This window comes from Armigeres subalbatus, chromosome 1, assembly GCF_024139115.2.
Source record: "Armigeres subalbatus isolate Guangzhou_Male chromosome 1, GZ_Asu_2, whole genome shotgun sequence".
Classification (NCBI taxonomy): domain Eukaryota; kingdom Metazoa; phylum Arthropoda; class Insecta; order Diptera; family Culicidae; genus Armigeres; species Armigeres subalbatus.
The window spans coordinates 291,553,762-291,572,705 of record NC_085139.1 but is presented as its reverse complement, the minus strand read 5'-3'; the positions used below and the strand labels follow the sequence as shown (position 1 = coordinate 291,572,705).

The following is an 18,944-nucleotide window of genomic DNA, read 5'->3' as shown; positions in this document are numbered from 1 at the left end:
AAAAATACGACGAAATTCTTCAACTTTCCATCAGCAGCAGCAGACAAAGTGACGAACGAGAAGATGGAACCTTTTGCTCCGTACGTATTTTAGGTCGTGTTAGAAGTGAATTTTGTGCCCAAAATCTTCGTTTCCGACGCAGAAATTGTAGTGCAAAAGTAAGTTCCTAACAGGAAGTAGGTGGTGGTGATGAAAAATGACGGCAATCGGTATATTCGGGGTGGAAATCCATGAAATTCAGTACGATGCAATTAACCTCAATTAGAGGATAGAAGGGGGATGTCTTTTTGTTCGTGAATTTTGGGTCGAGGACGTGTTTTGGTGTTCTTTTTGTTGAGGGCACGTCTGAAAGACATGATTTTGTCGTTTTTAATCCGTTGGAATGCCTATGCAGTCTAATCAAGTTGAAAGCGAAAAAAAATGTTTGTTTCTAATACCCTTTCTGGATCATTCCAATGGGAGAAAGGTGACTGACGTTTCCTTTGTTTTGTGTTTTCCAGCTGACCGAGCCCGTCCCGACTGTGGGGGATCCCGACGACAAGTGCGCCGCGATGGTGAAGAAAAAGTGCAATGACATTAGGGACGACGATTCCTCGACGGAGTCGAACGACGACGCAAGGCTGCCCGCCCACCAGGCTCCGGGCGAAAAATGTATCCACGTCAAGAAGGCCATCGATCCGACGATGGTGAAGAAGAAACTGAAATTGAAGGGACTGGAGAAGCAGTGCTCCAAATGTGCGGAGGATAATTCGAAGCCCAGCCCGGTTCTGGCAGCGGTGGGAGATGGACTGGAACTTGAAGAGGAGCAGCTCGTGTTGAGCCTGTGGTTGTGTTTGCAGTGCGGTACGCAGCTTTGTGGACGGTACTGCAAACAGCATGCTCTCGAACATTGCAAGGTAGGTAGTTTTCAATAACATTAGATAGGTGTGTCGTAGCCAGTAATTATTCCATATTTAGTCCATATGATCGGTTCTATACTCTTCCCCAGAATGTACCGTTCCTCAGAAAGGGGTCGTACACTAATTATGTAAGCACTTATGGGGGAGGGGGACTACCATTTTCTTACGCTCCATGTGGGAAAAATCTTACATGGGGGGAGGGGGGTTGAAAACCCAGGAAAATTGCTTACGTAATTAGTGTACGGCCCGAAAAAACGATATATAAATGAAAATGCTTTCATTTTCTTGATTTCTTATTAAACATCGCAAGACCATACAATTATACACAAATAATGGAGCATACAATTGTACATAAAAGCATTTATTTTGATGAGTTGGATGTGCAAGGGCCATTATGATTTGTTAGAAACTAGAGTTTCAAATACAATGGGCTTTATAGCATAATGACCATGGTCAAAACAGAAAGAGAGCGAGTTTATTCTTATTTGGAAGCACACCTTGATTGATGAAACAAATACCATCTATACTCACGACACACGCATTTACCCGGAATAAGTCAAATAAGTCGATGATTTCTTCTTTTAGAATGCGCATTTTCCCGGAATAAGGAAAATGAGTCTATAATTTTTAATATAAGGCACATGATTAGATGACGTTGATTTGCTCGGAAAAAAGCAAATTGTTGGTGCATTCTTTTAACTCACGTACATTTCTGAAATATTCAGGCTTGGTAGCGGGTCACTTTTTAGTGACTTGGTCACTTTTTTCGGGTCAGTCACTAAAAAGTCTCTTTTTTCGAGCTCAAGTCACTAAAGTCACTTTTTCTCGTAAAAAGTCACTATTTTCAAACATTTGGATCCTAAATCCAGGGATTTGTTATGAAAATCGTCGTAGAATGGAAAAAACATATTAAAGAATATGAAACTCTAAGGAGCAGCCGAATAATTCATTTCATTCATTTATTTAGTTTACATCTAAACAGATAACACTGAATTAACAATTTGACGCCACAATACACGGTTCGAGGCCGCATATCTCCATCCTCGAATGGGCCCCACGATCGCCATGTCGTTTTGCCCTGGTCTGCCCACCTCGCTGGCTGCGCTCCACGCCGGATCGGTAGCGAACACCATCTTTGCAGCAATTTTACCTAATTTTCATTTTTCACGAATGTCATCTTCTGAAGACTTTTAGAGCTTTTCAAAACGCGTGTTTTGCTATAATAACATCGTCTGTATTGCGACGAGACGGACGCAATGAGAAAACAGAACTGTGCAATAAAAATCCTATTCGACTAGATGCTGATGTCATATTAGAAATTTGGAGACAGTACTCGTCGATAGAAAATCCTTCCGCACGCGATGGCATATGAGCAAATCAAACCACCTTCCTTTTACCAGTGGAGATATATCAGGTTCCACACTGATATTCTTCCCTCCCCCTTCATACGGGAGCTTGGCAGAAGGAAGGTCGTGTGATATGTGCCATCACAAATATTGCCCTCCGCTCGCTTTCAAATCGACTTCTATAAAAACATTCTTCATGCCTGCAGTATCCTAACGGAACTATCAATTCTATACTTTCGCCTCTAATTCTATCATTAAAATGTACGTCCAGGTTTGGAAGATGATATTAGCATTTCCTTGTCATCATCTGTATCTTCTTCCGTTGTTGAGTTATATCAATTTACTTGAAAAAACATGACTTCAGTAAAATTAATGAAACATGAGACAAAAAAATAACGTATCTCCAAGTTTTTGACATAATAAAGAATATGAATTTTTCTTTCAAATGCCGTGTAAACATTTTTTTTTGTTCTGCCCTAACCGGATATATTAACTTTTGAAAAAAAAAAAGAAATTTTGACGGAAAAACGATTATAACTTTTGATCGGAAAAAGATATTAAGCATATTGACCCACCAAAAGTTGCATTATTTTGAGCTCTAAAAGTCACCCGAAGACGACTTTCTCGAGAAATCTGAAACAAAAAAAATAGATCAAAAACACTTTTTTTAGGTTCACCCTAATCCAATTAGGTAAAATTGCTCTAGATCAGCCAACTCAAGAGCTACAGAAAGTTTTTTTTTTAACAAAATTTATTGGGATAAGCTGCGCTACAACTTTGTAGAACATAACATGTCAGTATTCCGAGAAACAAAATAAATATTCCCAATTTTGCCTTACTCGTACAACAAAGTTGTAACAGAAGGCTATAATTTCACTCCAAAAGCCAAATTTTGATAGAAGGCTCGGAGACCCATAGTGTTATATACCAATCGACTCAGCTCGAAAAACTGAGCACATGTCTGACTGTGTGTGTGTGTGTGTGTGTGTAGCCCCGGGAATTTTTTATTGTTAAACACGTTTCATATAGAAGGACTTGACCGATTCGAGTGCAACTAGTTTCATTCGACGGAGAAACTTTCCTAGTTGGACACTATTGTTTTTGTTTGCTAATTACTCATTCGATTTGAATAATATTTCTATTTTTCTTTTAACAAATACGCTGTTTACATGCACACTTTAAGTCATTAATCAATTTAGCCATGACGCAATCCATTACTCTCATAATAATTGCTTAAAAATTACTCAATTATTGAGTAATTTATAAGCAGCGTGATAGAGTTGCATCAAATATTTTAACCGCCAAGATGTAGGCAATTAGCACAGCATTTACAACATTAATTCGAATCCAACATATCGAATCGAGAAAGGCATAATCATCACTTGGGGATAAATTTGGGTTTTTCTATATGATGGGCCACCCCACCGGTGGGGTAAGAGTGCGCATCGGATGGGGTAATAGTACGCATTTATACAATCATATGCTTTAAGTATATATTAACACAAATAAGAGTTAATATTATTTTATTGATATTTAATGAACATTTATTAGGGAATGCTTAAAGATTACGTAACTCTTAAAGGGGGAGGGGGTCCTAGAAATGTGCACTTTCATACGAAAATCCACCCCCATGAAACGGCTGTCATCCACGAACAACTCGCCTGAAGCCAAAAACATAGTGCTGCTGGATGTAAACATTGTCGGTTTAAGCAATAAACACACAAAGTTAGAACAGTCGGATGCGCAAGCGGCGTAAGCGGCATGTGTTGCATTGTTAAATTATATTCAACGAGATGTATTGCATTGTTGCGTGATTTTCGACGTGATTAATTGGCGCTTTGATGTTGCATGAAGAAGAAGAGGAAGAAGCAGAAATATGATAATCAAAAATATTCGCACGGGAAAACATACGAAGAAATTTTTGAAACTCTCTTTAAAATTCTAGAAGCAATTTAATTAAAAACGGTAAACAGTACGGGGTTGGACTTTCCTTATACTGTGCATTAAGTATGATATCAAATTGAAATTGAAATATTGTGTTTATTGTGCAGTAGAAAACAAGTCTAAACTCGTACTGCTTACCGTTTATAATTAAATTGCTTCTAGAATTTTAAAGAGAGTTTCAAAAATTTCTTCGTATGTTTTCCCGTGCGAATATTTTTGATTATCATATTTCTGCTTCTTCCTCTTCATGCAACATCAAAGCGCCAATCGCCAATGCTCTCGCGGCGGTATGAACGGAGCTTAAAATAGGAATGGCAACACTAGCGCCACCCAATCGGTAGACGGCTTCAAGAACTACATCTTATTTCAGGAGGGTGGTGATATCGCGATGTATTTATGATTGCCGTAAACGATACACAATTATGTAAAAACGGTAGACCATATTGTGTTTATCCCCGTTATAGTTTTGTTTCAGTTAACTAACGTTTTTTGATCAAGTAGAACCTATTATGAAGTAATAAATATTGTACAGAGACGATCTGTTGTATATTAATTACATGTGGAAACTTGAATATATAATTGTTTATAATATAAATTCAATAAAATTATGTAGTCAAATTATAAATTGATGATAACATGGATTGTGACATTACTCCTTAATTCACATGTATCATATCAACCGCACTGTAGACTGTTATTCATTATGCGGGCTAGAAATGAAAATTAAAATAACCCGTGTAGACTCATTCACGGATACAAATTTCATCCATTTGCTTCAAAAATATACATGTTTACTTCCAAAATGGTAAAATGTTTGAATCAAACATATTTATTTTTAAAACCAAATTAAATCCCTGTTTGTTTTATACGTACACTAGTGGGCAGCCCTTCGCTCGCTCTTGCAAAAGTAAACAAAAACTCGAGTTCGGATCGGATCCGATCGGTGGTCAACAGAGGAGCAGGAGCAAGCGTAAAATATGTTTTCTTGCTTCCAAATTGATGAAGGACGTTTTTCAGGTACAGAAAGGTAAGTAAATGAAATATGAACGATTGGAATTGTGAAATCTGGTAGTCAAATGCTACCAGAATATGAAAATTGGTAGAGTTGATAAGAAAATATTATGAATGGCCGAACCAAAACAATAATATCCATGTTTGCTTCAAACATTTAGCTGGTTGAAACAACTTGAAACGCACATTTGATTCAAAAGAAAGTTTTCGTTCGCTTCAAATGCAACAATATGTTTGATCCAAACATATTTATTTTTGATGCCAGAACAAACTGAATTATTGTTTGGATTTACCTAGAATATGTTTGTTTTTAACGTAGTTTTTTCTGCGTGTTTTTCATCCGATTTCCATGAAATTTTCAGGGAAGAAGCGTCATCATGTCTATTTTTTGGTACATAACTTGGTTTGACCATGGTCATCAGGACATGGTTCAGGATGTTCCGGGAACCTGGTTCCCTGGGGTAGTGGACACTTTTCAAGTGGTGTAAAACCAGGCTTGCGACATATCAAACTTCATGGTTTTGGAAGACAATAGATGAGTTTTTGAAAGTTTTTGGACACCTTGGCCACATTCGGAAGTGCTCCCGGGAACCTGGTTCCCTCAAGGAAGCGGACAAATTTCGAGTAGCACCTGTACGAACCTGGCTGTTCTATTCCTCAGCTCCGATAGCGAGACGCAGTGAATTCATCAGGCTCAACATCGACCGTTTAATTGTTGGAGGATATCCAAGGGGACCACTTATACTTCATCCAGAGACCAACGGAATCAGCACGGGAGCATTATAGTTCACACTTAAGGAAACTGCATGCACAATTCTTCACTATCAGTTTAAAAAAACACGCGCGTTAACTAATTACTATTTATTGCACGAGAACATTTTTTGGACAAAGACTATATTTATCGAGCACACTTATGTATATCTATCACGCAGAAAAACCTACGTTAAAAACAAACATATTCTAGGTAAATCCAAACAATAATTCAGTTTGTTCTGGCATCAAAAATAAATATGTTTGGATCAAACATATTGTTGCATTTGAAGCGAACGAAAACTTTCTTTTGAATCAAATGTGCGTTTCAAGTTGTTTCAACCAGCTAAATGTTTGAAGCAAACATGGATATTATTGTTTTGGTTCGGCCATTCATAATATTTTCTTATCAACTCTTCCAATTTTCATATTCTGGTAGCATTTGACTACCAGATTTCACAATTCCAATCGTTCATATTTCATTTACTTGCCTTTCTGTACCTGAAAAACATCCTTCATCAATTTGGAAGCAAGAAAACATATTATTTTACGCTTGCTCCTGCTCCTCTGTTGACCACCGATCGGATCCGATCCGAACTCGAGTTTTTGTTTACTTTTGCAAGAGCGAGCGAGGGGCTGCCCACTAGCGTACGTATAAAACAAAAAGGGATTTAATTTGGTTTTAAAAATAAATATGTTTGATTCAAACATTTTACCATTTTGGAAGTAAACATGTATATTTTTGAAGCAAATGGATGAAATTTGTATCCGTGATATTTGCACTTAAAACTATACAGATTAAAATTTTGTGGGCCCATGCCCAGCGTACTTGTCGGCGGTCAAGTTTCAACTAACTCGGTACTGCTGCAGTTGCTGTGATGCGATTGATCGACGATTATTCGGCAGTAGTGATCCGAGAGCGAAGATCTCACGCTCTTATCGCCGTTATCATACGGCTATCGGTGACCGAACGTGTAAGTGCTGATGGATTGAAGGAAAAACGATGACGATGATGGCATGTATCCTACCGCTGGTCGCAGAAACCTATTGTCTCGCACGTAAACAACTCTGCAGGGCGATCGTTCGGCCAGTCAATAGGTGGTCAGTAGGTCAGTGTGTAGATGAAGTTATTGACCAGGGATGTAGTCAAAGGTGGGTTGGATTGATTGGTCGAAAACAGCACCGCAACCCATCTTGCGACACATCAAACTCCATGATTTTGAAATACAAACTCAATAGATAAGTTTTTGGAAGGTTTTAGACACATTGGTCCAGGCCGGAAGTGTTTCCGAAAACCTGGTTCCCTCAAGAAAGGGGACATATCTTGCCTAGCACCAGAACCCATCTTGCGACACATCAAACTCCATGATTTTGAAAGATAAGCTCAATAGATGAATTTTTGAAAGGTTTTGGATACATTATTGCAGGCCGGAAGTGTTCCCGGAAACCTGATTCCCTCAGGAAATGGACAAATTTCGATTAGCACCGAAACCCATCTTGCGACATATCAAACTCCATGGTTTTGAAAAACAAAATCAATAGATGAGTTTTTGAGAGGTTTCGGACACATTGGCCACATCCTGAAGTGTAGCCGGGAGCCTGATTCCCTCAGGGGACCGGACAAATTTCGATTAGCATCGAAACTCATCTTGCGACATGTCCAACTCCATGATTTTGAAAGACAAGCACAATACATGCATTTTTGAGAGATTTTGGACACATTTGCCACTTCCGGGAGTGTTCCCGGGAACCTGGTTCTCTCAGGGAAGTGGTCAAATTTTGATTGGCTCCGAAACCCATCTTGCGACGACAAATGGGTACTGTATGTTTTTAAAATTGTTATTATTAATTATTAAAAATCACTCTCCCTAGTTACGGTGAAGATAGGCACGGCCAGCAGTAGTAGTCATCATGCTTTTGTATTTTTTGTCTTTTCTTGATTTCTGATATCATTCTAGATAAAAATTTGAAAAAAAATGATACATATCACGAGTGAGCTGAGTTGCATTTGTATTGTCACTGTGTAACTCGTAGTAGATTGGAAACTAATGATTTAATGTTTCTAATCTACTACGAGTTACACAGTGAAAATCAAAATATACTATATTAACAATATGATTCACTCTAACGAAATTTTGGCGACCCCACATGTGGGGCCATCCGTGCCCAAAAGGATCGATACACGCTGAAACGAAACTACCTAAAACATGAGGATCGTTAAACACACACTTCAAAATGTCATCACAAAGAAATAGGAATGCCTGATGTTTTTTGTGCACATAATCGATTAAAGTTAATCGAATGCCAACGGAAAATAAAATGTTTAGCAAAATTGTAGTAGATATGTTTTTTTTTCAAATATGTATAATAAATTTGATCTTGCACGTTGAACCTTGTGTTGAACCGCCGCGCCGTGAAGTGTTTCAAGTTGCGAAACTGGCCTGTAACAAGCCCATCAAGAGCAGTAAAAGAGCGTGTTTGGACGCATACAGGGGCCTAGCGCACGATATCACACGATGTGATAGCGAGCATGATACCAGTCGGGCTGGTCATCCGGGAAGACGAGGAGTGTTTCAAGCTACGTGGAACCAGAGGAGCCCGCGAACGCATCACGATGACTTCGGCAGAGCACATACTGTTCGTATGTACTCGTTTCGACTTCGAAAGAAGTGCTATCCTCGAATACGCCCCACGCTCGCCAAGTCGTTCTGCACCTGGTCTGCCCATCTCGCTCGCTGCGCTCCACGTCGTCTCGTACCTGCCGGATCGAAAGCGAACACCATCTGGTTGCTGTCCGGCATTCTTGCAACATGTCCTGCCCATCGTACCCTTCCGGCTTTAGCTACCTTCTGGATACTGGGTTCGCCGTAGAGCTGGGCGAGCTCATGGTTCATTATTCGCCGCCACACACCGTCTTCTTGCACACCGCCAAAGATGGTCCTAAGCACCCGTCTCTCGAATACTCCGAGTGCTTGCAAGTCCTCCTCGAGCATTGTCCATGTTTCATGTCCGTAGAGGACTACCGGTCTTATCAGCGTCTTGTACATGACACATTTGGTGCGGTGGTGAATCTTTTTTGATCGCAGTTTCTTCTGGAGCCCGTAGTAGGCCCGACTTCCACAGATGATGCGCCTTCGTATTTCACGACTAACATTGTTATCAGCCGTTAGCAAGGATCTAAGGTAGACGAATTCCTCGACCACCTCGAAGGTATCCCCGTCTATCGTAACACTGCTTCCCAGGCGGGCCCTGTCGCGCTCGGTTCCGCCCACAAGCATGTACTTTGTCTTTGACGCATTCACCACCAGTCCAACTTTTGTTGCTTCACGTTTCAGGCGGGTGTACAGTTCTGCCACCTTTGCAAATGTTCGTTGTCGGCCGGTCATCCATGTCATCCGCGAAACAAATAAATTGACTGGAGCTGTTGAAAATCGTACCCCGGCTGTTACACCCGGCTCTCCGCATGACACCTTCTAGCGCAATGTTGAACAACAGGCACGAAAGTCCATCACCTTGTCTTAGTCCCCGGCGCGATTCGAACGAACTGGAGTGTTCGCCCGAAATCTTCACACAGTTTTGCACACCATCCACCGTTGCTTTGATCAGTCTGGTAAGCTTCCCAGGGAAGCTGTTCTCGTGATTGGTTAGTTAGAGTGAAAACAGGCTGAGTCGTCACCTCGTGGCATGGCAGAAGAGTGAGCGCATAGGTGTGAGTATGGACTGCACATGCCGAGGTAGAAGGGCCGTAGCGTAGAACTGTTGGTATCTATCGCTATCGACACCTCGAGGCATGGCAGAGGAGAGTAGAGTGAGCATCCAAGTCAGCCTCGCATGGAATTTCAGAAGTGGAAACCTAATTAAGTCCGCAGTGGTGTGTCAGAGCGTGTGTCAAGAGGAGTGGCAGGGTGTGCTAGAGAGAGCACCCAAATAAGTCTCAAATTGTGTGCTAGAACGTGGATCAGGTGGCAGGGTGAGCATCTAAGTTAGTCTCACATGGTGCGTCAGAGAGAGTGCCTGAAGTAATGCTGGAAGGCAGTTCCTCGGGGAAATGATAGGCGCAGCCAACCTTTACTCAGTACACTTCTGTGTGGTAGCTTGGCAACTACTAAGCTCGTGTCCTGGGTCGTGCGTCAATGCATTCTCCTCATCAAAAATTCGTTTTTGGAGTGATCATAGAGCCATTCGGAACACCTTTGTTGTAGATGTAAAAGGTTTTCAAAAAAAATCCTCAGCAAACTCCCAATCAAAGCCCGTTCTGCATAGAATTCCTCCAGCAATCCTACAGATATTACTCCAGAATTCAAACCAAAATTCCTCCGATTCCTTGGAAACTCCACCATGAATTCTTTCGGTTTTTCTTCGGATTTTTTTCCTGAAATCCCGCAACGAAATCATCAGAAAAGTTTTGCAATATCTAGAGTTTTCTCTTCCTTAAAACATTTGGAAGCATTGGAAATTCGTTCAGGAATTCCTTCGAAAGTTTCTTCAGGAATTTGCTGGAATCTCTTCAGAGATTCCCCCACAAGTTATTTATCAAAGGAATCCCCCGGAAGCTCGTTTAGAAGTTCCTCCGAAAGTTCCTTCAGGAATTCTTTCGTAAGTTCCTTTTGGATTTTTTTCCGGAAGTTCCTCCGGGAATCCCTCCAGGAACTCTTCCAGAAGTTTCTCCATGAATTCTCTCGGAAGTTCATTCTGGAATTCTTCTGGAAGTTTCACCAAAAATTTCCTCCAGAAGTTCATCCAAGAGTTCTCTAAGAATTCCTGGATAAACTTCCGGAGGATCTGCAGGAATTTCTGGAAGAATTACCAGAGGCATTCTTGAAGGACCTTGCGGAAGAATACTTGGATGAACTTCTGTAGAAATTCCTGAGAGAACTTTCAGAAGAATTCCTGAATGAATTTAAGGATAAGTTTCGGGAGGATCTCCAAAAGAATGCCTGGAGGAACCTTCGAAGAATTTCTGGAGGAGCTTCAGAAAGTATCCCAGACAGATTTTGTGGAGGAAATCTTGCAGGAGCTTTCAGATAAATTTCTGGAGGAATTTTCAGAGAAAATTCTCAAAGAGTGCTCAATGATATTCCTAGACGAATTACCAAAGGAATTCATCCCAAAGGAATTCTTTAGATAAATGCATGAAGTTATGCCTGATATCGCCAATGAATGCATACGAGAATTCACGAATAAATTATGGAAGGAATTTCTGGCAGAATTCCCGAAGGAATTCCTGAAAGAACTGACGAAGGAATTTTGTGGAAGAATTCTCGAAAGATTTTTTGGAGGAACTCCTTAAATAATGAAGGTTCATATACGTGTTATCTGTTTAGATGTAAGCTAAATAAATGAATGAATATTCCCGTGCAAATCAAATTCTCCTAAGGGATAATACTGGAACAAATTTATAAGAAATTATGGTATCCAAAAAAAAAATACTCTCATAGGAACTAACGTTCATATAAACCCCCATACTGGCATATAAAGGATCGCTCTAAGTTTGTCTTTCAAATATGCAGCAACTAGTTAGAAGTTATTAAACCTAGTATCTTATTTCATTACGTCCTACTTTATCTTCATTTTTTGATCTATAGTTTTAAGCAATCAACAGCATTTGTGTGGAAAAATGTAAATGAACGGAAGGTAAATTTCATTTCAAAGTTGTAGTAATCGCAGTTATCTCTTACGCCTAGGTTCCCCGCTCCGAGTCCCACGTGATAGCGATGAATACGACGGATTTCCGGGTTTGGTGCTACCAATGCGACACCGAGATAAAACCACAGATGGTGCCCAAGCTGCTCGACTGCTTCGAGTGCGTGAAGCGTGAGGCGGAAAAGGTAAAGGACGACCCGCCAAAGATTGTCGACGTCGAACGAAAATTGCAAGCTGCGGCAAGCGAACTCCGTGCAGTCATGGGCGGTGCCGTTCCCACGCCGGTCGTATCCGGATCATCCGTCACCTCCAGCACGATGGGACTGTCCAATTCAATAAATGCATCCACGACTTCTTCTACCACACCAAATTATCGAGATCTGCGATTGGACATCGTTCGGAACCCCGCTTCGTCCATAATCGATGGTCTGCCACGAGTTCGAGGACTATCCAATCTCGGCAACACCTGCTTCTACAACGCAGTGCTCCAATGTCTCGCACGGACTCCCTTCCTGTTGGATGTGCTGAAAGAATCCGCTGCCGAGGGGGAGAAATTTCAGCTTCCTGGGGGACCACACAAAATGAAGGATGGAACCGAAACGGAACTGATTCCCATCAGCGGCACACTGAAACCCTGGGGAAGTGTGACGGAAGCGCTAGCCGAAACGATCACCGATCTGCAAGCCGGAGGAGGTGTTTTCTCGCCCAGTAAACTTCGACAGCAGTTGATCAACAAGTGGCCCCAGTTTGCCGGAGCGGAACAGCACGATTCGCACGAGCTGTTGCGGCATCTGCTGGAGAGTGTTCGGAACGAGGATTTGAGAAGGTGAGTTTTAAAAACCAGATGCTTACGACAACATGAAGTTTCAGAACAATTTTTTGTATAATTCTCTTACTGTGCAGGTACCAACTAGTGATTCTTATTTCGCTTGGCTTCAAACGCAATGTTGACCCTCAGTCGGTGGAGGAAACCATGAAGGAAAAAATAAAGTTCTACGGTATGCAAGCAGCCGATCGCATCTTCCGTCCGGAACCGGTGTTCCGTGGCTTCCTCGTATCAACTCTAACCTGCCAGGACTGCTATCACGTGTCCTCACGACACGAATCCTTTCTGGATCTTTCGCTACCCGTAAGTGTCGAGAAGCCACAACCCCCGATCCGGCGAAAAGGAAGTCCAGAACCTGACTATGGCTATGGCGCGTCTTCCTCGTCCTCCGTCACCAACAGCAAACCTTTGAGCAACAAGGAACGCCGACGAGTCAAGAAAGCCGCTGCCAAGAAAGAGAAAAACTTAATCAATTTGAACGCCACGGCGACAGTCGTTGCGCCATCGACTAATGACGCAGGAACGGATTCCGGCCCGGGGGGCGCAGTCGATGGTGATTCCGGTGCCGACGATGACGACGGAATGTCCGATGCGGACGTGGAAGACAATCTAACCGACGATTCCCAACCCAAAAGGCTTGGCTCTGCTCAAGTAGACCAGAACGGCAATCAACAGTTGATTGGACCGGAGAAGGCCGACGATACGCCAGAGAATCCGAACAAAGAGGGCGTCGGGGGTGGCACTGACGCCAATGTGGTTTGTGAATTAGGTCTCAGCGCAGGAGGTGTGGCCAATATGATGGAGAAGATCTCTCTGAACTCTAGCGGCGATCAACAACAGGAGGAATTGGATGCCAAAAAGTTGAAGATGCGTCGCCAGAGGACCTACAGCCATGCCGACTGGGGGAGCACGTTGGCTCCGCGCTATCAATGCGAAGATAATGAGTGTTCGATACAGTCCTGCCTGAACGGATTCACGGCCGTCGAACTCATGACGGGCAGCAACAAAGTTTGCTGTGACGCTTGCACCGAGCGGATCAACGGAAAGGACGGCAAATCAGTCAACACGAACGCAACGAAACAATTTTTGATTTCCTCCCCACCGGCAGTCCTTATTCTGCACTTAAAACGCTTCCAAGTTGGACCCCGTGGAATGATACGCAAAATTACCAAACCCGTCACGTTCCCCTTTGTGTTGGACATTGCACCGTTCTGTGGATCCAAAGTCAAAAAGCTGCCCAACGTCAACCAGGGCCAGAAAAAATTGCTCTATTCATTGTACGGAATAGTGGAACATTCGGGAACCATGCACGGGGGGCACTATGTAGCCTACGTGAAAGTTCGCCCGCAGTTACCGAGAGACGACCCGAGATGGGAGTTCCTGCCGAAGGGATCCAAGGCGGAACTGGACCAAAAGGACGAAGAAGCCATCCAGCTGGAGAAGGAAATCGCCAAAGAGCAAGCTCGCAATCTGACCATGGCTGCCCGCGATAGCGACGATGCACTGAGTTCCTCCAGCAGCGTGTCGAGTTGCCGTTCCAGCACGGGAACGACAAATTCCGAGGGCGAGGAGGAAGGCGCCGTGGGCTACACACCGAAGCCAGAAGTCCTGCCGGATGTGGACCCACCGCCCGGTAAGTGGTACTATGTGTCCGACAGTCACGTTCGCGAAACCACCGAACAGCAGGTGCTGAACGCCCAGGCCTATCTGCTGTTCTACGAGCGGATCTTCTAGGGTGGGTTGCGGAAAGAGGACGAATAATGGCGGCAGGGTTCGGGAGATTGTGGGGTTTTCGATTATCTTGTGCGCTGGTTAGCATGAATTAATAGATTTGCTACTGTTTGGAAAGTGAGGTCAGATTATATGTTCGAATGGAACAGTACGAGAAAGAGTTTTAAAATTTCTATTCGTGAGACGTATTCAGCCTTCAAACGGATCCTGTTCTTAATTGATTCTTGAAGAAATTTTGATGGTTCTTCTGTTTTCCCCTGAATCCATTGAATCCACTGACCAATCTATGTTTCTAACAATCTCCTTTACGCCTTCAGAATGAAGAATTGAAGTTTAGCGAAAGTTGCATTCATTGTTAACAACGTGCTCTGTTGTATTTTGGTAAGCAGTAAATGAGAAAACATCGCTTAAGATACACAGCATAAACGAGCCTGCATTAGCGATCCAGGATCGCGAGTGTGCTTATGGGTTAATTAGGTTGATATCATGGTTCTTGTTCACAGCATTAATGCAGCTTTCGTTCTATAACTTATTATGCGAAATTGTGGAAAATTGCTTTAACTCTTCCTTATTTACATGACAACAATAACATTCGAATGAATGCGGTCTTAGGCAAATATCAACGCCACGTCCGAGCCAGTGTGAAGTAAAGAAAAGTAAAGCTTGCAGCACTCCATTTGATGCTGGGTATTTCCCACTGCACTTGCTTAGACGTGGAATATGAAATGCGCAAATTCTATTTGGCACGTTTATGGCTCTAGCTTTCGAGTAACTCTCGTCTTTAAAATTTAGTTTACTCTGGAATTGCATTCACCTATTTCTATTTATCATGAATGTAATTTTCGGATTGAAGATTCAAACGAAAATAAGAAAGTTCTGAAATTCTTTGCTAAATATCTCACGTTGATTTTGCTAGTTCTGCTTAAACTTAAAACCCACTTGTTAAGACAAGATTCTACTTTCACTAAATCTGTCTACCAATGTCCCTTCTTGCGCCATCTGGAGTGTGCATTTACGTGTTTCAAGAGAGCGGTATGTAGACGGACGGAGCCCGTTTTATATGCAATATTCAAATGATTTGTTGTTACTCAAAGTGTTTTTTTTTCTTTCACGGAAACGAAAATGAAATCTGTTTTAATTTATTATAAAGGTTGTCATCATTCGATGTACAAAAACGACAGTTGCTAGACTACCCCTAAAGAGTTTGTTGATTGATAGACCTAAATTAGATGTAGACTTAAATCTTTTGCGTCAATACCAATCCCATACCTTCTTTAACTAAAAGAGCTATAACAGCTGTACTAAAAAATAGGCACGATAGATCGGGATTAAGTTAAGAAAAATGAAAGGTGTGAAAGAATAGAAATCTGAAATAAGAGTAGTCTTTATTCGATCAATAATTGAAAATAAATAAAGAGGAAAAAGGCAAGAATGGCTGCTTATTGTTATCGAAAATACGCGCGGTGCCCGCAAGTTTTACTACACGAAACCATTTACCTACTAACAATTACCTACCTACTTCAATCAACAAATACCGTACCGAATATAAATCTTTGCATTAACACTATTAACTACTTATCGCAAGCAAAAACGGAACCGCAACGGAGACAGCATTGTACAATACATGAATAGAATATAATACGCTGATGGATTCAAACACTTCAACACGTAAGTCTTTTTGCCTAGCGAGCCTCAGAATATGATATACATAAGAGCAGATTTAAACTATAATTAAGTACGTATGTAAGGTACGTATACTATGTCGGCATTCAGGAAAGATTTTTTTTTTGAACTCAAAATAAACATTATTGCGCTGCAGCATTGTTTGGTGTGATCTTCTTTTGGATTTGGTTTTGGTTGATGATGACTACCTACCTGATAGGAATTAAAATTGAGCTATTTTTTTTAAATCAATTTTTATTCATCAGATAATTTACAATTTTTTTTCTTTGAAAATTAGGTTTATTGCACTTAAAAATTTAATTCCATTTATAATTGTTCAATCGAGCTGAAATTCGAATTCTAAGCAATATGTGTCCATAGCATTATTGCAGTTCATAATAATGAACATTTTCGAATTCTTTTTCCATTTTATTATACCTAACAGTTAAGGATTCCATGCTGTACACGCACGCATTGTGTGAGCTTGTGCTCCAATGTTTCAACTGCACCATTACAGTGCAGGCAATTTCCTCCATCAGCTCGGTTCATACTTACTTGATACTTGATGGGCTACAGCTCTTCGAGAACCTACGACGAATGAAGTATCCTTCTCCACTGGACTCGATCCTGGGTAGCCAATCGCTTCCTGTCGACCTGAACATTGAGCGCCCTCAGGTCCTCTTCAACTGCAAAAAGCCATCGTGTACGCGGCCTTCCACGAAGCCTCTCCGATCAGCCTTCATGTTTCATGGCCGTATAAAACCACCGGAAGAATCAGAGTACAGCGCGAGTTTTGTTCTCGTTTGCAGACTACGGGACTTAAGCTGGTTACGAAGTCCGTAATAAGCCCTCTTTGCAGCTGAAATACGCCTTTTCACCTCGCGGGTAACATCACTAATGTTCCAACATACAAAAATTATTTTATCACTTCAAATTTTTCACCATCCAGCACCATTTCGCTACCACCTTCACTAATGAACCCACGTTGACTGCCAGCGACCATGTACCTACTTCGTTTTGCTGCTATTGATCGTGAGTCCAATCCTCGCTGTCTCCCTCTTAAAAGGCATAAAAGCCTCTTTCACGTCACGGCGATCAATCCCGATAATATCGATATCGGAGCATATGCGATCTTGTGATAATGGTACCGCTTCTTTTCACACCAGCAATCGCTCCCTCGAGCGCTATATTGAACAGCAGATTCGAGAGTGTATCTTACTTACTTACTTATGGATCCTGTGCTAAGCAGTACTTTTAGTTTGTAGTAGTAGGCCATGACTTTAGGAGGGAGAATGAATTGTGCATCTGGAAGAGTAAGACGTGTTTGTATATTCCTAAGTGAATCCGTAAAACTAGTGTAAAGTGAACTGACGATGAAGTGCATCAATTGTTGCATAGCATGCTACTCGAATTATAAAGGCATGAGGACAGTCAAGTTCATAATAGGAATTACGCCAGCTGGTTTAATCAGTTTCGTGAGTAAAGCTCACAGTGGGAAAGCATCTGATAAACAGATTTTCAACGACGAAAATGAGCCTTCTGGACCCATTCACTGACGAATTGATGGTTGACAAAGGTTTCAACATTCAGCAAGAATGTTTTAATCACGGAATACGATTGCACATTCCTCCTTTCTTGCGAACGGCTCAACATAGTAAATCCGATGCTATACTAAATGAAAGTATTGCAAAATCTAGGATTCATGTTGAGAGAGCTATACAACGGATGAAACTTTTCGGAATACTCCAATCGGCGATCGATGCCTCAGTCCTAGGATCTATTGACGCAATAGTAAAGTTTAAATGCGCAATTGTGAACTTATCGGCACGAATTATGAAAGATATCAGATTTTAATAAAGATATGAAAGTATTTGTAGTTGTTGAATGTTCTTAGGGAGCTCCAGTGGTCTTGCGAGCATAGGCGTAGGATTGCCAATCCGGAGATGGCGAGTTCGATTCTCGGTCCAGTCTTAGACGTTTTCGGGTTGGAAACTTTCTCGACTCCTTGGGCATTGTACTTGCCACACAAGATAAATACATACTTATGCAATGGCGGGGATAGAAAACCATTCTCGATTAATTTTTCAAAAGGACCTAAGTAACATTTTTTCATGAATTAGGGTAGAGGATGTATTTTGGACCACTTACTTTGAGTACGGCAACCAAAAGCTTTCATAATGATTTGTTGATTGCAATATTCAAATTAAGTCATGAAAAAAATGTTAGTTAGGTCCTTTTGAAAAGTTAAGCGAGCATTCAATTAATAACTGAGGAAATGCTAATAGAATATAAACTTGAAAAGCAGGCAAAGTTCCATTTGGAATGTACAGCCATTCAAGAAGAAATTTTCTTATATTCATTTGAAAGCTTGAATTACATTAATTCATTTCCATGTTTCTTACATATTCCAGGTAGCAGGTGTTGAAAATAAACTTGTTTTAATGAGCTAATTAGACTTCTAACGTATTCTTCATTGAACTGAATTTCCAAAACAATGAAATCATTCTCGTACTTCGAATAAACGATAAAATCACAAGTAACACAACCTAATACATACATACTTAACTGAATTTGCGCGTAGTACTTATGATTCTTATTTAATTCAAAACCTGACTCTCGCTTCTTAATATACAACTTAGTTGCTTTACAATTTTCTAACATCCACTCCAAACCATGTTCTTTACCAGACATTGGGCATTTAATCTCAATTAAAATATTACAGCCAGTATCGACGCCATCTGGACTTACGCCAATCCATGGTTCTTTCACGCAAACTACAAAGCCACATTCCCTTACAGTAACGTATTTCGTTTCATAATGTAGCATTCGAGTGCTGATCCCTCCATTTCTCTTCCAAAATCTAAAGCTTTTGATCGGATCAGCTTCGGGTTCAGATAAAATTTTGTCTTTCTTGGCCAATCTGCATTTTTATTATGGGTGTATGTGAAAAGATCGTAACCAGAGCTTGAAGTGATTCTTTTTGAGCGATGTAAATACCAAGCATCGTTACGCTATTCTTTAATTTCTTCCATAATATCCAATATCGATCGACTGCACATTTTAAAAACAATGGTCTCATGTAATTGCTTGTAATTTTTCTCTAGCAGCCATTATTGCGGATTTGTTGGACAT

At 41.3% G+C, this 18,944-nt stretch overlaps 1 protein-coding gene across 1 annotated transcript; it reads left to right on the top strand.

Moving 5' to 3' along the window:
- LOC134207717 (ubiquitin carboxyl-terminal hydrolase 16/45) lies at positions 1-15,971 on the top strand. The gene is made up of 4 exons (XM_062683543.1): positions 1-158; positions 501-896; positions 11,635-12,419; positions 12,497-15,971. The coding sequence occupies exons 2-4, from the start codon at positions 552-554 to the stop codon at positions 14,151-14,153; spliced, it is 2,787 nt and encodes a 928-aa protein (XP_062539527.1). The 5' UTR covers positions 1-158; positions 501-551; the 3' UTR covers positions 14,154-15,971.
- The last annotated feature ends 2,973 nt before the right edge of the window (positions 15,972-18,944 follow it).

Excerpts from the sequence above, each read along its gene's own strand:
- LOC134207717 (XM_062683543.1), top strand. The coding sequence starts at position 552 with ATGGTGAAGAAAAAGTGCAATGACATTAGGGACGACGATTCCTCGACG. Across the intron at positions 897-11,634 it reads ATGCTCTCGAACATTGCAAG|GTTCCCCGCTCCGAGTCCCA; the intron begins GTAGGTAGTTTT and ends TCTTACGCCTAG. Across the intron at positions 12,420-12,496 it reads CGGAACGAGGATTTGAGAAG|GTACCAACTAGTGATTCTTA; the intron begins GTGAGTTTTAAA and ends CTTACTGTGCAG.